Source organism: Pithys albifrons, chromosome 3 (genome assembly GCF_047495875.1).
Source record: "Pithys albifrons albifrons isolate INPA30051 chromosome 3, PitAlb_v1, whole genome shotgun sequence".
Lineage (NCBI taxonomy): Eukaryota > Metazoa > Chordata > Aves > Passeriformes > Thamnophilidae > Pithys > Pithys albifrons.
In genome coordinates, this window is record NC_092460.1 from 65,373,534 (window position 1) to 65,400,651 (window position 27,118).

General features: G+C 41.9%; 1 protein-coding gene across 1 annotated transcript in view; it reads left to right on the top strand.

Annotated features, from left to right (window-relative positions):
* PTPRR (protein tyrosine phosphatase receptor type R) overlaps positions 1-27,118 on the top strand; it is a 153,658-nt gene that overhangs the window by 56,848 nt on the left and 69,692 nt on the right. The window contains exons 3-4 of the mRNA XM_071549957.1: positions 12,762-12,875; positions 23,189-23,344. Coding sequence (XP_071406058.1) covers positions 12,762-12,875; positions 23,189-23,344 — 270 coding nt within the window. The remainder of the gene's footprint in view (positions 1-12,761; positions 12,876-23,188; positions 23,345-27,118) is intronic.

Sequence of the window (27,118 nt, forward strand, 5' to 3'; positions counted from 1 at the left end):
CGTAGATGTCAATTCCACTTTCTTTTACTAAATCTTCTCAAAAATATTAAAATTAAAAGGTTTGAGTCACTGAATGAAGATTTGGATTTTTTTACCTACATAAATGTCAGAATAGGTATTCAAGTGAAAGATTAAATCAATTTGGACTCCTACAAAATTGAATTACATTATTGTTTATTTATTGCATTTTGCAAGATATTTTTGAAAATGTATTTTTTCTCATTTGTGAGCTCCTCTATGATCTGTCTAATCTCTTTATGCTCTGTTAGTGCAAAAGACACAGGATACAAAATTACAGTGAAATTTAAGAACTGCACAGTTAGGTGCAAAATTAGACCTTAGAATCTGCAATTATAATCTAAAATGTCAAATTTTATTAGGTTGAAAAATTCACCCAAAAGCTGACATGGCAAAGTTCCCATCTCACTTAATTATACAAATAATTTAAATGCCTGTTTTGTGTTTTGTATATTAGTTATGTAGTATATTATGACTTCAATTAACTGCAAAGGTTAATAAAACAGAAGGATCTTTAATAGTATATAATACATTTTTCAAGCAGAAAAGAATATACCTGATGAAGTACAAAAAATAACAGCTCTGGGGTCACCAGCACAGGAAGGACACCAACCAGGTGGAGCAGGTCCAAAGGAGGGCCACCAAACTGATTAGAGGGATGGAACACCTCTCCTATGAGGAGAGGCTCAGAGAACTGGGATTGTTCATCCTGGAAAACGGAAGGTGTTGAGGTGACGTAATTGCAGCTTTCCACTACCTGAAGGGAGACCACAAGAAATATGGGGAGAGACTATTTACACGAACATCTAGTGATAGGACAAGGGAGAATGGCTTCAAACTGAAAGAGAGTAGGTTTAGATCAGATATCAGAAAAAAATTCTTCACTGTGAGGTACTGGAACAGGTTGCCCAGAGATATAGTGGATCCCTATTCCTGGAAGTGTTCAAATGCAGAATATTTAAGAATGTTTATCATCCTCTTACAGTTTCCTTTGGTTAAACCACAAAGATGTCTTTATGGAATGGTAATTTTCATTATTTTTTATTGTTTTGTTTTCCTCCTTTCCCCCCAGTCATTTAATTACGCAATTTCTGGAAGGTTTTCTGGGAATTTTATAGTTAATGGGGAAAAGATCACAGAAATGAGAAACTAGAAGAGCCATTTAGGTAATCTTTTGTTTCTTTGTTCATCCCAGCATGGAGTTATTCCATTTATGGTCCATTATTTTTGTTTAGCATTGTTTCAGGTAATGAAATAAACATTTCCTCCACTACTACGGACACAATCTAAGGATGCAGTTGGTAAGGCAGGTTTCTTGGTTTTAGTTCTAAGCCAGAGAAAAGGCAGAAGAGGAATTAGTTGAGACTGAGGATGAGCCCTGCCAACCTTAATGACCCTGGCATTCAAGTACCATCTTAACTGTAACCTAGCACATTTTTCACTGAGGTTAACATGCTATCCTGCCTGCTTTGTAGTATAATGATGGTTTCTGGAGCTCCAGAAATCCTGTGAGCAATTATGTTACTCTTGCACAACTGATCCAGCCTGGTCTGATGAAGGTGAACTTGCTGCTGCTGTATGCAAAGCCACAAGAGCAATGTTATGGTGGGGCTGGGGCTGAGCCCTTTGCTGGCTACCCTGGTGATCTGCAATGCTATCTTCATACTGAGTTGTATGATAGGGGCTCTGCTGTGCAGGGCTGGCAGGAGAGAGGGTGAATGTATAGAATATATACATTTAGACTGCTGCACAATACTGTGGCATCTCTGTCTTCAGAGGAGTGAGATGAGACATGAGAGCACTCTAAAATACATGATTTGCCAGCGCTGTGTGAAGAGAAAACACAGCAGGGAAGTGGGAAGTGAGGGTAGCGCAGGAAATAAAGCTCTTTGAAGCTCTCCAGTAAATTCACAGAATGACACAGAATCACAGAATATGCCGTGTTGGAAGGGAGGGACCCACAAGGATCATCGAGTCCAACTCAGCCCAGTACAGGACCCTCCCTAAGAGTCACACCATGTGCCTGAGAGTATCATCCAAACACTTCTTGAACTGGCAGGCTTGGTGCTGTGACCACTGCCCTGGGGAGCCTGTTCCAGTCCCCAACCACCTTCTGGGTGAAGAACCTTTTTCTAATATCCAACCTAAACCTCCCCTGACACAACTTCAAGCCATTCCTTCAGGTCCTGAAACTGGTCACCACAGAGAAGAGATCAGTGCCTGCCCCTCCTCTTCCCCTCACAGGGAAGTTGTAACTGCAATGAGGTCTCCCCTCAGTCTCCTCTTTTCCAGGCAGAACAGACCAAGTAACGTCAGCCACTCCTCATACACCTTCCCCTCAAGGCTGAGAGTATAGTACACATTTAGTTCAACACTGATGGGATCCATTGAGTTTGCTCCTATTCACTGACCAGAGATTGTTCAGGCCTGGCACATTTGTGTTCCGCTGAACGCAGTCAGCACCTCCCAGGTAGTCGGATGAATTTCAGTGGGATAATGTCAGTAGAATTTCTTCCCAGAAACATTTGATGGTTACGACCCTTTGCAAAATTTATTTCTGTCTTATCATAGCAAACAGAAACAAGATCTTGTACGTGATAGATCATTGAGATATTTTCTCAAAATAAGCTAAAAATCAATTGCTCCAATTAGACATTACTTATAAAAAATAGACAACAATAACCAGAGTCTCTAATGAAATTCCTGTTTTTTTCTGCATGCTATTGTGAAAAAAATATATAACATATAAATAGAAACATTTAAATCATGCCCCTCCACTTCTGAGGCTTTGTAGCTTTTGTTTTGCTTTTACACTTAAATCTGAACTTAAGTAGACACACTCCCACTGATAAATTAAGTCCATAAGTTTCATCTGTATACCAACTGAGACAGAAGCCACACAGCCTTTTAACAAGCTTTGTCTCTTTCCTGGGAAATACAGTAGATGTTTTGTTTGTTTGGGGTGTTTTTTATGAAGTTTACAAGTCCTCTTGCCATCATTTGCAGGACTTTTGCTTTGATATGGCAGGGATAACACAGATACTGCTCTGGATCGGAGTCATGTGCTCAGTTTCTGTGAAGTTGAGGGGTTTTTCACAGGCATTTCTTCCTGTTTACACAGAGCAGCAGCCACAAAATGACTGGGAATCTCCCAGGTTTCCAGAGTGCAGGAAAGAGCAGGATATAAAGGTATACTTGCGGCATTTGTTCGGAGGAGCACTGCCTCTCAAACACAATTAATCTGGACTGCCCTGAAACATGAGCCTTATTCAGGAATTGCACAAGAACAAGTTCATGTAAACACCTCAATTCCAGTTGAATAAAATGTATTTTTAGACCTTTCCCACCCACCCATCCCCACCCCCCTTACTTCAAATTTTCTCCTTCCTGTGCTCAGGAACTGTAAAGAACTATGATTATGAGAAAAAAGGGATTTTGCCTCTTTCTATAACATTCCCATTGTGTGTGTGTTCAGGCAGATTTTGTTCATCTGAAAACAGCAATAAAAATTGTCTCTGAAAAAAGAATGCATGAGAAAGCTGGGATGTTAGCTGTACTGAAATCTTACTTTGATTTTCAAAGCAACAAGAAAGATTAGGAAGGAGAGTAAGTCAGTGGGAGACTTTTGTCCACATCAGTTCCTGAAAGATGTGGAAATTGTTGTATTGTCCTGGGTTTCTACTTTTGTTCTTCATTAGTTTGTAAGGTTATGCACATGTGTATATATATATATAGATATATATGTGTGTGTGTGTGTGTGTGCAACAAACTAAATTTAAAATTCTAAAGATAAAAAGGATGATTTTGGGGTGGTTTTTAACATCTGTCATTTTTTCTGGAAGGCATTTTGATGTATTGAGGACCATTTTACAACGTTTTAACAGGAGTTTAAACTTCAGTAACTAAGAATTGTTTGAAACAAAAAAAAATAACTAGCTGAAGTGAGGGACTTACAAAAAAGCAAGAAGAAACAATACCGGTTTTCTGGCATGCCAAACTTTACACTGTCTCTAACTAGAGATTTAATAATTGGACAAAATTAATATCTAAAATGAATGTTTTACATAAAGAGCTAGAAGAAACAACACTGGTTTTCTGGCATTTAGAACTTTACATTGGCTCTACCTAGAGGTTTAATAATTGGACAGAAAAAACCAAATGTGTTCTAAAGTGTGTGCTGAACAGGCTCAATAGGATCTGTTTGCTCTGAGGACTACAACTGGCTTTGGGATGATGAAATAGGATGTGACTGGTACAATCATGCTGTGCATAAAAGTTGTGCCAGACATAATAGCACCACACATTTCTTTTGTAATGGAAGGAATAAATTTTTGCTAATCTTGAACAAGGACAGATAGGAAAATTTTATGAAGCTCATTATACATGCCTCTCAAAGAACAAAAAGGTTGAAATAATGTTCAGCTGAGCTCTTCCAGCTCTCTCTGTGTTTTCAACTGCCTGTATTTTCTTGTGCTTTTCCGTCATCTCATTCTTTACAACTGTCTACCATAATGGTGAAGGGTAGGGAGAGAGATTAATGGAGGAAAAAGCCTAGAAAACTCTCAGAGCTTTGAAAGGAACTTCAGTTCTTATTTTAAGAAAACTGAAATACTTTGTGATCAAGTAAATCCAAGTCTTTGAGGAAATGCAGCTCCAAATTAAAAAAAAAAAAAAAAACAAAAACCAAAAGCAAACAACAACAAAAAAACCCCCCAAAAGTTACTTAAAATTGTCTGTGAAAGAAGCTGAAAAGTTCCATCTGCATATCTGCCCTCCATCTTACTAAAATAAAGAAATCCCTGTAAAACAGTTAAACATTATTGTTTCCTTTTATAGGCATAGAACTGAGGCAGTTTAACTGAGTCAGACTTGCTAAGGCTAGAGGTATAGCAAAATTTCAGCCTCTCATCTATACTAGTAATCAATTTGCAGTAATTGCAAATGCTTAGTACTTTTAAAAATAGATGTCGTATTGTTGTGACTGATTTTTATGAAAAGGAATAATATACTTCCACACACAGAAGAAAATGGTCTCCATCACTAGGCTCTGATGTTCCACAAGGTGGTGATGCACAAAGATCCTTCTGTCCCAGAGAAACTCTGGAAAATCATCCATTAAGTCCAACAGAACTACCACAGCCTCCTGCCCCTCTCCTTCCCCTTCCAAAGGGGGAATACAGACACCTTCTGGGACTGGTATTATTTAATGATGAGGCTGCATCAAATTTTGGTCCCATGGGCAATCAACAGCTTTTCCTTTGACTCTGCTATAACTGCTGGTCAATGACAAGGGTGCATCCCATAAGCATTTAGGATATGAGATTCTGCAACTCTCTGACTCAGTAAAAGTCCTATTAACTTTACTGGGCTCTGGATAGTTATTCCCCTACTGAGGTGGGGCTGTGGCATGGTAGTCTCTTGCAATCTACAGTCCATTAGGTGTTTGGAACCTGTACATACTTTCCGACTTTCAAACCTATTACTGCATTAATGATACCATAGGAAAGAGATAAAGGGAAATGAGTACAGTGATCGTTGTGAGGACAGTCTAACACGTCGTCTCGGACCCACTAACTACCTCACGCTGTGGTGCAGGAATGACCCACACAACTCAGAAGCCAGCATAATGAAATAACCTACCTTCTGAGATCTCCTTCAGAAGAAGACTGGTTTGTGTCTTCTCATTGGTTGTGACCAGTAAATCCACGTTACCTGGTGGCACCACACTGAAAGCGGTGGCCCTTATCTTTTCTTGGAGATTGGAAGCCCAGACGTTAATGCAAAACATAGGACTGATAAAAATCAAAGTGCACCTCTTGAAGACAGGCATTAACAGACCTTATCCTTAATAGGCTGAATGTATTCTCATACAAGGCAATCATCAGTGAAGGTCATAGAGTCTTTCTATAGCTGACTGACTCACTTGCCCAAGTGCATGTAAAAGCTCAACAAGGGAATTGAGGGAATCGTGGCCAAGAGCCAGACCTCACAGATGGAACGTTTCTCACTCTTGTGTTGATGCTTCCCACAGAATTGGTCAAAGCAGCCCCAAATCAGCTGATCTGATCTGAGAAATTAGTTCTTCTTTCTGCAAAAAGATGTGTAGATCTGTCATATAACTGAGGAAAACCAGGTTAGTCATATCACTCACCCACTTCCAGGGTAGTTTTGCCAGTCTGAACTGTGGATGCCAATGGAGTGCCCTGGCATCACCTCAGCACCTGGTATGGCATCTTCATCCTCTGCAATGCAGCACTCTCTAGGATTGTCCTCAGCTGATACCTATACCTGCAAACAGGACTTAAATGATACCCAGTATCTAGCCCAGGATGGTGGCCAGCACTCAAACCTTGCGGCAGCAGACTGAGAAACTTCTGTTGTTGTTGCACTAGTGTTCATCTTGCTTTCTGCTAGTTAGAGGTATGGTAACCAATGGTATGACAAGGCTCACAGTGTGTCTTCTGTACAGTTTTCAGGGACCTTAGTGACTTTCAACACCCACCTAAGCATCCAGCCCTGTTTCTGCCTCTTATTCAGTTTTTGGCCTCAGCAACTTCCTGTCTGTGGGTTAGTTGCAGTGTAGTAAAGACTGCTTCTTTTTATAAATTTTCATTTTCTCATGTTTTAAGGAACATTCGCCTGAAAATCAGTATGAGGGGAGACCATACAGCTGTCTTGGCTAATTGGATTAACCCAATATTTCTCCTTAAGGCTGCTTCTGTCTTATTTCAGAGAGCTCATAACTTGTATAAATATTTAAATGTATGTGCTTTCATGAAAAATTGATCAAGAGCCAAAATTGTTCTTTAATGCTATATAAGAAATACATAATTCAAGGAAATATTATGCTTACTTTAAACAAAAATTTTTCATATAAGATGTGAGAATTTTTTTCTCTAGCAAAAATATGAGTGAAGTTGACATGTCATATCTTGAAAAGGAACACACAAATATACCAAACTCCTCTTGGACTAATCAAGACTGAAGCAATCAAAGCAACCTATTCCTATTGTTTTTTCTGAATGTTTAGACAGAACCAATTTAAAGCTCTTCTTTTTCATCACTCAAATACTCTTTGGACGAGCATACTTACATTTTTGCAGTCTATCTGTGAAATTTGGGGTTGTTTGTCACATTTGCATGTTTTTCAGCCTCAGTATTAGAAAATGGATGACTTAAATAGAAGCATTTTCCAGGTCCAGAGCATTTCTTGGTGCTTTTCACTGGTTCTTGTAAACTCCAATGTATGTGTGTAATTTTGCTACTATTTGGGGTGATTTTCACTAAACTTTATTTAGTAATTGTTCCCTGACCTTAGAAGTATTTAAATGTCCCAAGATTTATATTTCTAGTCATATTGTGTTTTAGCACAAATATATTATGTGTGAAAGTTTGAGTAGGTCACTGCAGACAATGCTCATATATAGAAACATGAAGCTTCTTTAATTAATCACCAAGAATAATTGATTTTATACTCAGGAGAATTTTATCTTAGTTTACAGACATAATTTAAAGTTCAATGTGGACCTCATAAAAGGGCAGGTCTTTCCCCTTGGAGAAAATCACGTTGTAGAAGGAGAGGTAAATGGGAGATGAGGCAGTGCACCTCGGATACCAGGTTGGTTTAGGGCAAACTGCCTTTGGGGTGACAGTTGCCAAAGTGCACTGAATGCATTGATATAGTTGCATAATGCTGTCTAGGGACATACTGGCTCCCATGGGATTCATGGACTATGTGAGACACTAAAGTTGTGACACATTACTCACATAATTTTATAGAAGCCAGAATGTTCCGTGGATATGTATTAGGCACCTGAGCCAGCCTAAGGGGCCAACCTGGTGCCCTGTGCAGCTGCCATCTCAAATCACTGAACAGCCACAGGAAGGAAAATCTGACATGTTTAGGTGGAAATAAAAGAAAGAAAATGCAGGTATTTTCACTGTTTTCTGTCAAAATTCTTGTAGTCCTTCATCCAAACTGTACAAATACAGCTTTAACACCTTCACCTTTCCTCTTCATAAATAAATTCCTGTTTTTGGTTGTACAGCTGAGGCTGTTTGATGAGGGTGACAAGATGAAACACTGTGACACTAATTAACTGTAGAGACTGTCGCTGTGCAGGCAGCAGAGCAGGGTGCTCAGATAGAGGGGCCCACAGCTTGGCCACACTTCAGTATTTGTTTTAGTGCAAAAATACACCACCATTTTATAGCATTTTTGTTCTCCTTCTCAAAACATATATAAATAAATGGAGCACAGGCAAGTAAGACAATTCTTTTCTGAGCTTTCTCTTTTGTTTGGCTTAAGTTAATAGTGGTTGTTTTTAGTTTTGTTATAGCACAAAATAGAAATTACTCCCAGTGTCCCTTAAGTATGTAAAATGCCTAGCATATATGATTTGTTGATTTACTTTTCACCTTTTTCATACAAGTATTGTGAAGACCTATACTTTCACCTTTAATCTTCTTCATCCTTTATTTTGTTACTGTATATTCAGGTTAGTTGGAGTTTTGAGAAAACACCTGTGGTGGCAGGATCAGAGGAGTTTAGAGGAGAGCAACAAATGCATAGAAAAGGAATGATATATTTGAAGCTCATTGCTGAAAGGATGTAATTGATGATAAGGAAAATATAAAGAAAGGGAGGCATCTCTGAATTATTTTTTGAGGAGCAGAACCTGACCTGGCAGATTATGATTTACTGTAATATCCTAAAAATATTATTTCAGAAACTGTTATACATTCATCCCTTTCATATTAGGGGTTTGGGGGTTTTTTTGCCTTTAACATGAAAGTCTTTACCAAAAAGCACCAATAAGATTTCAGCTGTGAATGATCTTTGGTGGTTCTCTGTGCCAAGTGTCCCTTTCTGGAACTCTGTCTTCACAAGTTTTCCTCTACAAGCAGAAAAGTCCTTCGCTTCAAACTACCTGTTTGACTTGGATCAGATAAAAGCGAGAAACCATTGCTACAGTTGCAATACTCAGGTCGGTAATTGCCCAGGAAAATGAGTCCTCCAGGGTGTTTGCCTGTGGGCTCAACAAGTCGCTACTGCCAACAGCAGCAGCGGATCCAAATTGTAACCTCCTTGGGGAGGTGTGTGCAATCCATGATAAACACTACAGATGAGCAAAGGGTAAATGATTAGTGCTGTCTTACTGGGATGCTTCAGCCCCTTCTTGTCCAAAGCAAAGGAACCACCTAGAGAAACACAGTAAGACATAACTTGCCTATCTATGTTAATATTTTGTTTTATTTCTTTACAAGGATTACTTTACAGTAATTACATTTTTTTACAGGTGGTGTTAGAAGTCATAGTAATTTCATTTCTGTAATTATAATCTGTAAATGGCTGGACAGGTTTCCATTGTAGGAGTGATTCTCCTAATGACAGTTTATATTGTCTCTCTAATGTACAGGTATTATTGCATTTGTACTTCTTCCATTAGCAGTTTTCGATCCTGATCTCCTACTTTTGTGGACTATAGACAACACAGCAGGCATGCCATCACAATGGCACAATAATGTTAAACTATTAAAATTTAAATAACATTTTAGAATTTATATACCGATCAGAATAGTTCAGACTTTTTCTTTCTTTTCTCTATCTTCTTTATTTTTCGTTTTGTTTCTTTTTGGTTTTTTTTCCTCTGATTAACTTTTCTCAACAAAAATTGTTGTAGGTTGAAATTTGCTGAAAGGCAGTTTTACACCAGATTCTGAGGTCGGACTTAAATTTCAGTCACCGTTCGGAGGCATATGCCAGAGTTCAGAATACAGTGTTCCCAAATGCTGCCTTCATCACAGATACTGTCAGTATGATAACATCCTTGTATTTGAGGAAATCCATTGCCTGTGCTGAATAGGCATGAATTAGCTGTGATCTTGTCGGAAGGAACTTGGAAAAAGACTATAATCTTATCCTCTTCCTATCATTTGCCATAAGCATCCAGAGTTGGCCACAGGATAATGAACTTGATATGTCTCCAGTCTGGTCCACTCCTGCTTTGTGCCTTTATGGATACAATAAAAAAAAGGGTAATAGAGAGCACAGAACACACTTGTGATGTTCTGCTCACCCTTAAGCAGTTGCTCTCGGCATCCCATCAAGCATTTCTGTACATTCTCTTTCACTGATCAAGTTAGAAATCCCATTCCTAGTGACAGATTCTGGATTGCTAGTGTTCCTTTTGATAGGAAAAGGCAAATGCACTCCCTTGTGCTGTCTGATATAGAAAAAAGCAGCCTGCGATACTCCTACTTAATTTTTGCTGTAATTGCCAAGGAACTAAACTTCACACTGACACCAGCAAATGAGAAACAGATCTCTTCAACTGATAGAAAGACAAAGTTCTTATAAAAAGTATGAGATGCTTCTTCCTCAGATACTTCAGGGGGGGCAAAAAACCTCCAAATAACAACAAGAAAATCTTTATTGCTGCTCAAGAAGCAGCCTGAGATAAAGCTTAAGGGCAATTTTCTTCCCACCCACTTGGGAGGTTTCCTGAAAGGGTCAGAAATCTCTGGCTGTAAGGCTGATGCCAGACCGACAGAGTGCTGGGGTCTTTAGGCCTTCCCCAGAACCATGAAGGACAAATATAGGTGTTACAGAGACACACATGCACACTGCAGCCTTTGCTAATGGCTTGTTAAAGAACACAGTGGACCAAACTCCAGCCTGGTACAAGGAAATGTGATTCTCCTGAAAAATAACAGAGTTTCACCATTTTTTATTGTTCTTGCTTAAGATGAACCACAATCCCAGTATACTAAATCTATAAGAATTTATTACCTCCTTATAGGTTCTTTAAGATCCTCTATTTCCTGTGAAGCTAGATATTTTTCTAGCTATTAATCTCTGTGTCTTTAACAGTGGGGTACTAACACACTGTTTAACAACATGTCTATTAATGTGTTTGGATCCCTGGCTCAAGTATGTTTATGTGAATGTGTTTTGATTTTATGCCTGCTAATTCTGCTCAGTAACAACAGTTAGTATTATCCCCATAACTCAAGGTCACCAACTTGTGCAAGCAGTTTTGCACTCTTTAAACCATCACTAGGAATGCTCACAACAGCCTTTCTATTTCAACAGCAACTCCCTTTCTCATTTACTCAGGATCCTCAGCCTAGACTGTCTCAGTGTAGTGACAGCTCCAAACCAGTTCCTGTCAGGTATGCCATGGCCAGAGTGAGCCAGTTTGGGGTATCAAAGAAAAAGTGCTCACATCTGTTAGATCTCCATACGTCCTCTCTCAAGACAATCTCTCTACTTCAGTGGTAGAGTTGGAGCAGTTTTGTAATCACTGAGGATGTCTGTTTAATTCAAGAAGCAGCAAAGAGATTTTGCATTTTGAAAAGGCCAGGGTAAAAAGGCTAATTTAAATTGAAGAATCGTATACTTTCAGCTTAATTAAAGCTCAGCCTTGTGGCAAGAGCAGACCTCCGTTGATTCATCAACACCTGACAATCCCATTAGTGTAAAACAAAATGAGAAAAAGAGGGAAAACCAGAAAAACACTCAGTAGTGATGGAAAAATCAAAGTTATAGTGGAAAAAGAAAGCAAATATTTTATAGTTTTACATCATGGCTTATAAATACTGATAAAGAATAAGAGTCAAAATGTGTGATGCTGTTTTTCTTTGAGAAAAATAGTGCCTTCCTTTCTGAACCATAACCATATTCCCAGCGTGGTATCTTACCCATGGATATTTAATTCTCTTTAGGCAGCTCTCGTTAGGAAGGGAGAATACTTGCTTGGATCCTCAGAGAAGCAAGCTGCCCTATGGCTCTAAATAGGAAGTTTAAAATAAAAAAAAAATCTTTTTCATCTCAAAACTGACTCAGACAGAAGATACCAATTTCATAAGTCAGAAATTGCCAGAAGCACTGGAAGCCTTCGGTGGCCATCTGACATAGTCATCTTTCCTCTCTTCTCCACTACATATTGTCTGCAAAGAAAGGGACCCCAAAGTACCATATGGAAATACTGGTCATCAGGCATCATGTGAAGACTCTGTATATGGGTCTTCGTGGAAACAGAAGATTTGAACATAAATTATTTCCTGGTAAAATTGCACTGACTTCACAAGACAGATCTGAACTTGAGGAAACTTTTATATTTTACTGTCATTCTAACACAAGGAAAGAAAAGGCTTCAGTGATAGTTTGTCTCTGCTGGGAATCATTGTGTTCTCTGACTCAGATGAGGAAGTTTCAGGAAATTCAAGCATGGGGAATGTATTCAGAATATTTCTTTTTTGATCTCAGAAACCACTAATCAAAATTAAAATTGTATAATTTCACTATGTCTGACTCATTCTTCATCTTCAGGGAGAAATGCTAACATAGTATTCAAAGTGAATCTTCATTGTGCAAATCCAACATCTCATTTTTTTAAAGGTGCATTGATTTTTAATGCTCAACTTTCATTTTTAAGGTAGTAGTTGTGATATTTTAAACACTGCGACTTGTCCAAGGAATTTAGCCAAAACCCTCTGGAACCTATTTTGAGCATAGTTGAGGACAGGCAGTACTTTGCCAATGGGCAGCATTTAAGGTACTTAAATTTACCTTTGAACATATTATATGTTGTGATGCAAGTAGATTACACAGATTATTGTTCCAGGAAAAAAAAACAAAAAACAAAAAACAACAATTTGTGAAGAGTCCCAGAGATCAGTCTTCTTGAGAAGTAAATGTCTTGAGCAAGAGGTTAATTTGCACTGGTTTTGTTTTTCAGACCCTGCAAATGGATGTAAACAAGCTGAATATCACATTGCTTCGTCTATTTCGCCAAGGAGTGGCAGCAGCACTGGGACTGTTACCTCAGCAAGTTCATATCAACAGACTCATTGTAAGTACCAAAGGACTACATATAATAAAATACACCTGTTTATTGAAATTCTCTTATATTTATTTTCCTGTCAGTATGAAAAAGTGCAATCAAATAGGACAGAAAATATTTTTTCCACTTTTTTTAGCTGTACTAAAAATAGATCTGTTACAAAATTATATCAGCGGGTTGAAAATAGCCACCGATACGGTGGAGAGGTTTCCGCTTCCAGGAGCCAGGCTAGGAAAGCGGCAAGCAGGGCTCCCCTAGGATCAGGCCCCTTAGAAGCGAGGTCGGCTCCTCCCGCCCCCGGCCCGGCGACCACCCCGAATGAAGTCCACAGCAGCCGGGGGTCCACGAGGAAAAGCCCAGTTTAATGCCACGCGCTAGCTTATAAGGAGAGCATGGGAATTCCCCGGATGTAGGCGGGGAAGAGGGGCGGAGATGGGGCGGAGTAACACACTTCATTGGGTACATGCAAACGAAGGGAAGGAGGGAGGGGAGGAGCGGCAAAAGGACCAATGGGAGAATGAGATGGGCGGGGAAAGTCTACCGTAGGGCTTCCGGCACTCCGAGGCAGGGACAGCCCCCGCCCGGGCTCCAGCGGCGCCTCGTGGGCGGCCCTGCTGGCAACCACCACCATGCCCGGGTCGCGCCAGGACAGGGGGCTGCGACACGGAGGGTTTTGTGGGAAGAGGAAACTTGGACAAGGAACGACTAAGGGAAAAATAACCAGGGTAGCCGCATTAGGGGTATAACATTTAAACTGGGGAAGTGTCCATCCAAAAGCCCCCACGGTCCCGATCCAGCCACTGCATGTGCTCCCCGGGGTCCCGGACGTCTGCATCTTCGTCCACCCAGTGTTTGTAATATATCTGCCACTTGGTGAATTCCTCATCAGTCTGGTCTCCTCTGGCATAATTATTTAAATTTTCTTTTGAAAAGAAGCCATTCTCAGCTACAGCCAACAAAGAAAAGTCAGATAAATCTCTTTTGTATCCTATTCATAAGCAGATTGCTTATCCATTAGTTTTCATTCCAATGCTGTTCTACACCATGTTCATTAAGAGACACCCATATTTTGTTTCTAAAAGGTTGAATATTGCTTAAAAATAGACATGATTCTTCCTTGCAAAGGTATCTTCACAATTTGTCCTGACTTTCTATCAGTAAATTAAATGCCTTCTCCCAATATTAATATTCATTCTTTGTTATTCTGCTATAATAATCTATACTCAGAAATAATCTTGTAGACTATGGTATCCTGTTTGCAAAAGATGGTGATAAATTTGCTTCTAGCAACAAAACTTATTAAAATTGATTATCATTGTATGGTTTTTTGTGTGCGCATTCCTAACACTGTTGTCTTTTTATGACAATTTTACCATGAAACAAGAAAACCCAACATCATGTGTGTATTGCTAGAATTCAACTCACTTTGCAGAGAGAAGAAGAGTTATATTATTTTGCACTCAGGTTGAATATTAGGGAAAAAAAAGTGACAAATTCAGCATGAAAGTATTTCCTGCCTTGAAGGCTTGATAGGATTGTACACATCAAAAAGGATTATAAAACTCCTTCAAATAATGTCTCTGTGAGAAAGGATCACACAAAAAATACAGCAAAAAACATCAATAGGAATGCAATTGTCTCGGTTTGAGGGGAAAAACCAAAATGTTTTACCCACAAGCAGGGGAGGGGCCTCCTCCTCAATAATCACACCACTCTTTATCAAATTTAAGAAAAGGAATTTTAATACAAGAAGGATAACTGCTATATATATATATATATATATATGTAAACAGACTAGTGCAACCCACTTCCCCAACACCATAAGAGGAAAAAAAAAACAACAACAACAAAACCCAGCAGGTTTTCCTCCGGGAGAAAAGGTTATACTTAAGTGTCCTTGTCACAGCCCGCTGGCTGCAGAGTGAGTTTCAGTCCCTCTCCAGCGAAACAGACGAGCAGTGGGCTTTCAGATGGACTCAGTCTCTTTCCCCTGTGTTCCCCGTCCAAGAAGCAGACAGGTACGAGCAACCAGCAGCAAATCCAAGGCAGGTAGCAGCACGGCAGGAAAAAGTAATCCGAAGTAGGCAGCGGCAAGACAGCCAGGGAAAACCCCAGCAGTAACCAGCAGGGCAGCCTGCCTCCTTGGAGCCCCCACTCCCCCGTTCCGCCGAGCCAAGACTGAGGAGAATATCCAAAAAAAAACCAAAAGAGACAAACCTGCCCCCACCCCAGCGATCACAGTTAACTACTTCTTTTGTTAACCGCTGGCCTGGGCAGTTAAGTGGCAGGGGAGAGAATTTACATAATAATCCCAAACTACAACATTATCCACCCCTAAATTCTCTTCCATGCCGATACTCTACATTAAACTTAAATTTTCTTTCAAATAATTAAGTGTTTACAAATACAGTAATATGAGTCGTTTACCCAGAGATAAGTTCCCCTTGAGGTACACATCGTGTCTCTCCATCTTCCTGCATCACCCACCAGGTGGAACCAGATCCTTGAGCAAAGACAACCCCACGAATGGGTTTGCCTTTGCCTGAGGCAGGGTTGATCCAGACTGTTTTCCCTAGCATACCTCTCAGGTGTATTACAGGGACTTTGTCTCCATCTACAGTGTGAAGGGGTTCTGATTGGGCAGGGCCGGCTCGACTGACAGAGCCTCTAGTGTTGACTAGCCATGTAGCCTTTGCTAAGTGTTGATCCCAGTGTTTGAAAGTCCCTCCACCCAACGCCTTCAAAGTGGTTTTCAACAGTCCATTACACCGCTCAACTTTCCCGGCAGCTGGTGCATGGTAGGGGATATGATACACCCACTCAATGCCATGTTCTCTCGCCCAGGTAGTAACTAAGCTGTTTTTGAAATGAGTTCCATTATCTGACTCAATTCGTTCTGGGGTGCCATGTCGCCACAGCACTTGTTTTTCCAGGCCTAGGATGGTGTTCCGAGCAGTGGCGTGAGGCACTGGGTGTGTCTCCAGCCACCCTGTGGTTGCTTCCACCATGGTGAGCACATAGCGCTTGCCTTGGCGGGTCTGTGGCAGTGTGATGTAGTCAACCTGCCAGGCCTCCCCGTACTTATACTTATCCCAGCGTCCACCATACCACAGGGGCTTCACTCTCTTAGCCTGCTTAATGGCAGCACATGTCTCACATTCCTGGATAACCTGAGAGATAATGTCCATGGTTAAATCCACCCCTCGGTCTCGTGCCCATTTATAAGTGGCATCTCTGCCCTGATGGCCCGAGGCATCATGGGCCCATCGAGCCAAGAACAGCTCTCCCTTGTGCTGCCAGTCCAGATCTGTCTGTGATACTTTCACTTGCGCAGCTCGGTCTGCCTGTTGGTTGTTGAGATGTTCCTCATTGGCCCGATTTTTGGGCACGTGTGCGTCTACGTGGCGGACTCTCACAGTCAGCTTCTCTACCTGGGTGGCGATGTCTTGCCATATATCGGCAGCCCAGATGGGTTTCCCTCTGCGTTTCCAATTGGTTTTCTTCCATCGGTCTAACCATCCCCAGAGAGCATTGGCCACCATCCATGAGTCGGTGTAGAGGTAAAGCTTTGGCCATTTCTCTCGTTCAGCAATGTCCAGGGCCAACTGCACGGCTTTAAGCTCTGCAAACTGACTCGACCCACCTTCTCCTTCAGTAGCTTCTGCAACTTGTCGTGTGGGACTCCATACAGCTGCTTTCCATTTGCGATTAGTCCCTACAATGCGACAGGAGCCATCGGTGAAGAGGGCGTAGCGTATTTCCTCTTTTGGCAATTGATTGTATGGTGGAGCTTCTTCCGCACGTGTCACCTGCTCTTCCTCTTCATCTGCTAGACCAAAATTTTCACCTTCAGGCCAGTTTGTGATGATTTCCAGGATCCCAGGGCGATTTGATTTTCCTATACGGGCGCGCTGCGTAATCAGGGCAATCCACTTGCTCCAGGTAGCATCAGTGGCGTGATGTGTAGAGGCAGCCTGTCCTGACAACATCCACTTCAGCACTGGTAGTCGAGGTGCCAGAAACAGCTGTGCTTCTGTGCCAATCACCTCTGAGGCGGCTTGGACTCCTTCATAGGCGGCTAGGATCTCTTTCTCTGTGGGGGTATAGTTAGCTTCAGATCCTCTGTAGCCTCGGCTCCAGAATCCAAGTGGTCGGCCTCGAGTCTCACCAGGCACCTTCTGCCAAAGGCTCCAAGACAGGCCATTATTCCCGGCGGCGGAGTAGAGCATGTTCTGTATGTCTGGTCCTGTCCTGACTGGTCCAAGGGCTACAGCCTGAGCAATCTCATGCTTGATCTGGTCAAAGGCTTGTTGCTGCTCAGGGCCCCAGTGGAAATCATTCTTCTTACGGGTTACCAAGTAGAGAGGGCTTACGATCTGACTGTATGCTGGGATATGCATCCTCCAGAACCCTATGGCACCCAGGAAGGCTTGTGTTTCCTTTTTGCTGGTAGGTGGAGACATTGCTGTGATCTTATTGATGACTTCTGTTGGAATCTGACGGCGTCCATCCTGCCACTTCACTCCCAGGAACTGGATCTCTTGGGCTGGTCCCTTAACCTTACTCCGTTTGATGGCAAAGCCAGCTCCCAAAAGGATCTGGATGATTTTCTCTCCTTTCTGAAAAACCTCTTCTGCTGTGTCCCCCCACACAATGATGTCATCAATGTATTGCAGGTGTTCTGGAGCCTCACCCTTCTCCAGTGCAGTCTGGATCAGTCCATGACAGATGGTGGGACTGTGTTTCCACCCCTGGGGTAGTCGGTTCCAGGTGTACTGCACGCCCCTCCAGGTGAAAGCAAACTGTGGCCTGCACTCTGGTGCCAGAGGAATGGAGAAGAACGCATTAGCAATGTCAATAGTGGCATACCACTTTGCTGCCCTGGACTCCAGTTCATACTGGAGCTCCAGCATGTCCGGCACAGCGGCACTCAGCGGTGGGGTAACTTCATTCAAGCCACGATAGTCCACAGTCAATCTCCATTCTCCATCAGACTTATGCACAGGCCAGATGGGGCTGTTGAAGGGTGAGTGGGTTTTGCTGACCACCCCTTGGCTCTCCAGTTCACGGATCATCTTATGGATGGGGATCACAGCATCACGGTTCGTTCGGTATTGCCGACGGTGCACTGTCGTGGTGGCAATTGGCACTTGCTGTTCCTCAACTTTCAACAGTCCAACAGCAGAAGGACTTTCTGAGAGACCTGGCAATGAGTTCAATTGTTCAATCCCTTCTGTCTGTACAGTGGCTATTCCAAAAGCCCATCTATGCCCCTTTGGGTCCTTAAAATATCCATTCCTGAGGTAGTCAATGCCCAGGATACATGGGGCGGCTGGACCAGTCACAATGGGGTGTTTCTGCCAATCTCTCCCTGTCAAGCTCACTTCAGCTTCTAGCACAGTCAACTCTTGAGATCCCCCTGTCACCCCAGAAATAGAAATAGTTTCTGAGCCCACATGTCCTGATGGCATTAATGTGCATTGAGCGCCAGTATCAACCAAAGCCTTATACTTTTGTGGGTCTGATGTACCAGGCCATCGAATCCACACAGTCCAATAGACACGGTTGTCCCGTGCCTCTACCTGGCTAGAGGCAGGGCCCCTCTAACACTGATCCTGGTCATAGCGGTCAGAACCTTTTCTCGATGAGTACACCTGGGAGGTGCCCTCCTGTGGGTCAGATTCTTGCCCGTGGGAAACTGGGACTGCACTTACTCTCACTGACCTTCTTCCATTCTCCTTCAGTTCTTGTACTCGGGCTGCAAGGGCACGGGTGGGTTTCCCATCCCACCGTCCCATGTCTTCTCCATGTTTGGCCAGGAAGTACCACATCTCAGTTCGTGAGGTCTGTCCACTTCCTCTGGCTGGGGGGCGTCTGGCTCTGACTTCAGAGGTTCTCATTCGCACTGGTGCCACTTGGAGACTTTCCCTAATTTCCTCTCTGATCGCTTTTACCTCTGCAGGCAGCGTCTTGAGACTCTCAACCAATGTCTCTACAGCAGAAATACGGGCCTGCATTGGGCTGTGGGTCATGCTTTCATATATCCGGAGCTTATTTGCTACTGCGCCCACTGTTTCATGGTTCTCTTCCCTATACATGGATGCCAGGAAATCGGTGTATTCAGCTGGCCCCGAGCGTGAAAGGTCCCACCACATATGTGGTGTGCATCTGACCTTGTCAGGGTCATTATTGGCTTGCCCACCTCTTCCAAAAAGCACGTCCATCATTGCCATCTCCCTCAGACGTAAAATTCCTTCTTCCATCGTCTTCCAAGTCTTCCTAATATGATGTTCCTGCAGGATTTCTCTATAAACAAACTTCTCTCTTACACTCGTTAGAAGTCGTGCCCAGAGTGAAAGGGGCTTTGATTCCCTCACGAACACCTGTTCAATAGCCACGTCCTGGGCCAGAGCCCCCAAAAACCTGGCTTCAGCACCATCCAGTTGTAAGGTTTCACCCATAAGGTCCCAAACTCGGATCAACCAAGTCAGGATGGGCTCACCCGGGTGTCGAGCAATGTCTTTCCGCAAACTACGGAGATTATCAAATGACAATGACTCAGTGATGATCTCAGGCTCTGGGTCTGCTTGCTGTGGAGGTGCAGCAGCCCCCTCATCGTCTGCTGGATGGTCTAATTTGGTCTTATATTTCCTTTTCTGAATAGGGGCAACTTCCATAGGCTTGGCCTGTCCTCCTGGTTTAGCCTCATCCTTTTCTCCCTTCACTGTGGCATCAGGGGTTTTATTCTCTCGCTTTTCCCCCTTCACTGGGCTAGGTTTCTGAATGCATTCTGGAAAAACCCTGGCCCTACCTTCAAACATTCTGTAAGCTGCAGGGATACAACCCTGCAGAAAAACCATAAAGAGCAAGATATCTCTGGCATCCAGGGAGAATTTAAACATCTCAAAAGCTGTTGTAGCAGACTTGAATGGGGAATGGACAAAGGGTTGGGAGAAGAGATTCCCCTTTGTTCCTTCCCAAGGGTCCGTACTATTATCACTGAATCCCCAGAGGTAGCAGCTTAGGTTGCGGCAGGAAAACAGCCTGGAGAGCACCACCCACATGACATCCAAAGGCATCGAATTCATGGCACCATAAATCCAGAGTAAGAACTCAATAATAATTGCGGCTATTTGAGTTTTGCTCATTGATTTGTTGATAAGACTTAAACCTGCCGCTCCTTTTGGCATGAATTTGTACCAACAAAAAGCCAATATATTATACAGGATGGTCCTGATGAACTCTAAGCTCAAGACCCACATGGTGCCACAAAATAGCAGTTATCCTTCTTTGTTTACAAGCCCCACGTTGGGCGCCAAGAAATGTCTCGGTTTGAGGGGAAAAACCAAAATGTTTTACCCACAAGCAGGGGAGGGGCCTCCTCCTCAATAATCACACCACTCTTTATCAAATTTAAGAAAAGGAATTTTAATACAAGAAGGATAACTGCTATATATATATATATATATATGTAAACAGACTAGTGCAACCCACTTCCCCAACACCATAAGAGGAAAAAAAAAACAACAACAACAAAACCCAGCAGGTTTTCCTCCGGGAGAAAAGGTTATACTTAAGTGTCCTTGTCACAGCCCGCTGGCTGCAGAGTGAGTTTCAGTCCCTCTCCAGCGAAACAGACGAGCAGTGGGCTTTCAGATGGACTCAGTCTCTTTCCCCTGTGTTCCCCGTCCAAGAAGCAGACAGGTACGAGCAACCAGCAGCAAATCCAAGGCAGGTAGCAGCACGGCAGGAAAAAGTAATCCGAAGTAGGCAGCGGCAAGACAGCCAGGGAAAACCCCAGCAGTAACCAGCAGGGCAGCCTGCCTCCTTGGAGCCCCCACTCCCCCGTTCCGCCGAGCCAAGACTGAGGAGAATATCCAAAAAAAAACCAAAAGAGACAAACCTGCCCCCACCCCAGCGATCACAGTTAACTACTTCTTTTGTTAACCGCTGGCCTGGGCAGTTAAGTGGCAGGGGAGAGAATTTACATAATAATCCCAAACTACAACAGCAATGCAGACCTTTTCATGTTCATCAGGGATGTCACTTATTTGTGACAAGTGATACTTTGTCCCTGCATTGACCAGAATGAAAGGTTTAAAGACAGTCAAAGAAAAGCACAATTCAATGAGAAATGTTCTGGAGTCTGTGGTATTTCTGGAGTATTTTAACATACTGAATCACCTAGTAGATTTCTTACTATGTGCTGTGGAAATTATGTGACTAAACAGAAGAAATATGCTGTTTATTTTCCTACTGGCTCCATTGCTTTTCACTTTCTCTTCCCATTTGTGATGAGGGGATGAGAAGATGAAGTAATGTCATTTTGCACCTGCATTTAACCCAGAATGCAGTAAGTACTGTTACTTAATTCATCTTCTTAACGCCTGTAAGGGTATACTGTGAGTTAATATTTCAGTGATATAAGAAAGCAAGCAAACTTTTGCTCTATTTCTCTAAAAATCACATACAGTCCAAATTCACAAGGAAGAAAAATATGTATTAGGAAACATTATTCTCACTTTTCATCCTTCTAACATGAAACCGTTCCTCCCATGAAGATTGCTGGCAAGCAAGCAGGGCATATCAAAATTCATCTCAACTCATTTCAGTGTAGTCTAAGGTACTCATCTGGGCTCCCTGTAAAAGCAATATAGAGAAGGGTAATGGGAAGAGAGGCATTGAGATCCATACTGATTGTTTTAGGACTGATTAAATCATTCCCTAGAGATGCCAATCTCTCTCCACTGACTTTTGAGGTACTTTAGACACCTAAAGTGGGGTAAGCTGACACCCTCCCAAGTGAGCAGCTTTCAGAAGTGATCAGGAGTCAAGAAGCTGGGATGTGGGTGGGCACAGGGAGAACAGAGAGCCTGCTGACCTCTTACATATAACACCACATAGTGTGCCAGGAAACATTAACTGGATATTTCTAGTGTCTCCTTAACCTTTCCAATAGATTCTGCTCTCATAAAGACCCTTTAATGGGCAGAGCGACTCCTGAAGAGAGGAGACACAAAACACTGGGAATGCTGCATTCCCATCAAGCCTTGCCTGCCACCTGCACTGAGCACCAGTCACATACCCATGTCAGAGACTGAGTAGAACCACAGGCTCAAATCAGTTACTTCAGCTCCCACAAGTAGCCAGTATCCTTACCAATCTTATTGAGCAGATGGAGTAGCAGCACATGTGAAAGCACAGAGATCTAGGGCAAACATGTTTGAAAGAGTCCCTTTCTGTGCAGCTCTACTTCTGAATGCAAAGCTAGATATTTTAAGAATAGCAAAAGATGTCGTTTTCTTCACTTCAGCAGAGATAATGATGCACATTTAAGGGGATAGGAAGAAGGCAGGGGAAATCGGGATTATCCCAGTTGGAACTGATCTCTTCCCATTCTATAATGATGAATAGCAAACAACCAGACTGGTGAGGCCCCTGCATGCACAGGCACCAATGCAGGCAGCAGCTCCACACCTGCCTCATGTGTGTGAAATCCCCCAGATCTGGACTCTACATTATAGTGTCAGCTACAGTGGCCATGGCCCTGAGGAACTAGGGTTCCCACAGCCTCTTTGGACATCAGTGCTGTTTGGAGCACTGATCTCAGATGCTGCTCCAGTCTATCACAGTCAGAGGAACTCTCTGGTAGTTTGTCCTTTTGCTTCTTTGCAACAAAGTATCGTTGACATTTCTTATACAGAACTCCTTAGACTGCCAGGACTGTGTCAAAGACACCAGAGCAACAGGTAATAGATGAGAAAGTGGACATTCTCAGTTTACCCATTAAGTGTAAACAAAACTTTCCTGGTCTGTTCATTTTGTTGTGCCATTTTTAGGAGTTGCACTGCAGTTGACTCAAAGGTCTTTAAACTTTGTTGTGGCATATGTCTGCAATGCATTGGCAAGGGGTTAGAAAGCAACATCAAATATCACAGCATTATACTAAGCATTCCTCTTTCAGCTCAGCTGAGATGAACTATCTGCTAAAATCTCTGCTGGTACGTTGCCCTTGACCCCATCCCATGGCTCCTCCCATCACCATGTTACATTGACCTGTCTTGTTTAATGTACTAGACTCAGGAAGAGTCTACCTTGTCAGTAGTGGTCAAGACAAAGCACATGTGCCCACATATAGTATTTGCATTTTCTTGCACATTTACCTGGATTTGCAGAGGCAGTGAAAAGGTATGCTCTCCTTATAGAGCAAGTTGCAGCTTTACATTTTATACGTTTGTTTTTGGAATTATACTTGCAATCTACAGACAGCAGAGATTATTTAGTGTCAGATTCTTCCTATGATTTTGCTTTTTTTTTCCTAGGGGAAGAAGAACTGTGTAGAACTGTTTGTGTCTCCACTGCACAGGAAGCCAGGAATTTCTGAAGCGCTCCCATCTGAAGAAGTGCTGCGTTCCCTTAATATCAATATTTTGCATCAAAGTTTAGCCCAGTTTGGAATAACAGAGGTCTCCCCTGAGGTTAGTTACCAATTTTCACACCTGTATTTTGATACAGATTAAGCGATTATGACATCCCTGGTAGTTTTCAGTCTGAGGTTCTCAAGCATGAGGCAGGAAATGTATAGGCCAAGATAGCATCACTACTATAAGGCAATTACCACAGAATCATAGAATAGTTGGGTTGGAAAGGGCTTTAAAGATCATTTAATTCCAACCCTCCTGCCATGGGCAGGAACACCTTTCACTAGACCAGATTCCTCAGAACCTCATCCCAATAGCCCTGTTAAATTACTTTAGTATTTCTTCATTAAGCTGTTTACTCTTTAACATCTGGGTTCTCCTCACACAGCTGAGCTACCACTGAAATGAGTTGACAGCCTAAGTATGCATCAATTGCCTAAACAGAAGTGAACATAAGGACTTTCGTTCTGTTAGTGCAGGTCAGCAGGTATAACAATTTCAGTAGAGAGAGAAATGGAATGCAGATATTAGTCGTGACCATTACTACCCATGTAACTTGTGTTTGAAATGATTTTGAAAAACTGAATTTTTGCATTACACCCATGCTTCTTTCTATTTTCAGGAGAGGTGAGAGATTTATTTTCATTATCTGCTCCAAAAAGAGGGGAAAAAAACTTGTAGCTATTATTTGTATGACTTCATCCATTTTTTGGAAAAAAACCCAATCTATTTCAAAGCAGAGACTGCACAGTGAGGCATTACTATTGAGATGGACATCTATCTCTGAGCTAACCATTTAAGGTATGCACAACAAATGAAGAAAGCAAAGCCTTTAGGAAAGGAAACCACTGAGCTTGCAGAGATGATAACATCACATTGCATTTTATTTAGTGTCTTATTAGAAGCCCTTAACTATGGCCATGCCCCCCTAACACCCAATTCTGTCAGATCTCAGAAACAAAGCAGGGAAGCCCCAGGTAGTGCCTGGATGGGAGACCTCCTGACAATAGCAGGGGCTGTAGGTTCTAGACCTGAGGACTTCACTGGCACCATCCATGCTCACTCAGCCATGGCTGATGAATCTTAGAAGTTATAAGGTGGGGCCAGTTCTGCACATGCTGTGCCTCACCTAAAAAATCCACTGCACAGGCTGGAAGGGCACACCCACGTGGGGAGAGCCCTTCCCAAATCTTCATTCGTGAAGCCGAGTCATGAAAATCCCTTACATTAAGTGCCCTCAGAATTCAGTGCAGGGCCAAACAACTTCAATCATGTTATCAAGAATCAGCATTTCAGCCAAAACTCCCATTTTGACAGAGATGTTATGTCAAAAAGAGTGGGGCGGGAAGAAATCAAATACTCTGGTCAGCTATAAGTAAAGAGTTCCTGGGTTTTTTTACATCCAAACCTATGTTTGAGCCATTGCTGAATTAGTACTGGCTGTTATGCCCACCTGCATTTCCACTGATTTAGCAGTTGTTTTGCTCCTTTTAAGTACCCTAAAAATCTGAAATGTTTTTGTTTCAAATACAAAAACAAGGCCAGTTCATGTTCTAATACAGCAACCTGCCGCTATCAAAATTAGCAGATTCCCAACTGTTAAGTATTCCAATACAAAACAAAGCAGAGTAGTGCTGTCCAAATGTCAAATCAAGTCTTTACATCACTCATTAGCAACCTGAGCTAAGCTTCCTTTAGGACAGAATTTCCTTTGTAATTGAAGCATATGAGTCTGACAGTTGGGATAGATGCATCTGTTCCAAGTACTTCAGTTACAAATAGCATTTCAGGTAGACATGGGACAAGAACATACATGAGTAATGGATGAATGGAGAAATGTCATCAACATATGAAGAGATGCTGAAAAAAACCCCAACATTGAACTCAAGATCTCACCTTGAGTTAGATACATTTCAATAATCTGGAGTGCTCAAATATTTGAATTTTCTCTCTGAAAAAAGCTATAGACAAGCAGATTTAGAAAAGGATTATTAGAATAAAAGTTGTGCAGACTCTGGTTCCCTCTAAAACTGTTGAAGGAACAAGAGATTATTTTAGTAGTGATAACAGATTATACAGCTAAGTCACTGATCCTGAAAAATCATGCAGCTTTACACTAATAGATATTCCTTTTGGACCTCAGTAGTTTACATGTGTAAGACTTCACAGAAAATGACAACTAAAAGACAGCAACATACAGTCTTTACTTGGTCAGCTACTACTTATTTGCTCTTCTCTCAACTTGCTCTAAGAGCAAATTGTGCCAAACAAAGTAACAACAAATGAATACAGGCAAATCTTTGATGGAAGATATACAAAGTTTTACTTAGCTTTAGCACATTATTTTACCTATTGCGTGTATTCCCAAAGTATCAATCCTAATTAAATCATGAGCTAATAAATTTTACACTCTTCCACCAAAAGTCTGAGTGCTTCGCAACCAGTATTGTATGTGCACTATCAGTGTATCTGTGCAGAAAGGAAACAATATCCTTGTCTTTCTAGATGGATGGATGACACACAGGTGTAAGGGCTGGAATTCATCTCCTTTTTCAGTTGTATAGTCAGTGTGAGATGCCTAAGCCTTGAAAATCTGTTGGTTCCCTCTACAGTAAACAGAAAGCAAGAGATAAATTTGACAGACAGTTCATCCTATCTCTAAGATACCTCTCCTGAGTTGCTTGGTTGACTCTTTTTAATAAGGTTTAACTTAAACTAGACCCGCAGGTGTAGAGGGTTAATGGTGGGGGAGATGAGCCTGCCCGAAGAAATATTACAAAGATTATGGAGGAAAACTCATGTGCAAAACTGAAGCTCTCTGCTCAAAGTCTTAGCCCATGCAATACCATAAACAACAAGTCTCAGTGGATGTACATAGCTGGAATTACATTTCCATTCATTACAGAAATAATTCTGTAGTTCACATCTGCTGATACTTTGATCACTGATTGATATATTTTCAATTAAAATGTCTAAAAATTTATATCCCAGTTTCTTATTCTGCAGTAGCTGAAAGAGCAGTTCCCCTGTATGTCTTTTGCTGTAGGAACCACTAGAGTACTTTGATGCCTGGAGAAATGTGAAAATTCAATGAAGTTGTTGCTCTTTCAGGGGTCCAGAGCAATGTCAATACCTTTCACATGTCCTTACTCTTCCAATGGCTTATTGTAGTTGTAGCATTTGCTCTTTTGTTATGGTATAAAGTTTGTGTCTGAAGTGGGATTTAGAATTGTATTCTGCTCCATGGTACGTACAAGGTCAGGAGCAGACTCCTCCAGAACAAAGTACCAAATTTGTGCTTCCTAGTAGCAATAAATTCAATGGCTCAGTCAATGTTATTATGGTGTGGGAATCCTGACTACCTAATGTCTTTAAATTGTGCTCAGAGAAAAAAAGTACTACTGGATTTCAGAGCTTACTAGAATAGAAGAGAACTTGAAATGGTTTTAAGTGACAAAAGTAATTGAAGTTACAATAAATAAAATACAGGTTAATATTTTTAAGAGTTAAGCTAACTGTCAGCTGGAGATATGTCACTGAAGGAGAAATTCCAGAGTTCATGCCAAGATTATGCAATCCCAAAAAGTACCATTACAGCCTTCTTGCACAAAGCTTCATTAGTTGCCTTTGAAGTGTGTGATATTAATTTATTAGAGAAGTCAAAGGAAGCCATCATGCACTCAAAGCATACAGAAACTGTAAGTCACTATAAAGACAAGCAATCAAAACCAGTATCTTAAAAATTACAACAACCCAGACTGACGGAGGCACCGGGAACAAAACAGAGGACAAGGACATGCTCCTGTGATCGGCAAGGCAGGCACAGTGTTA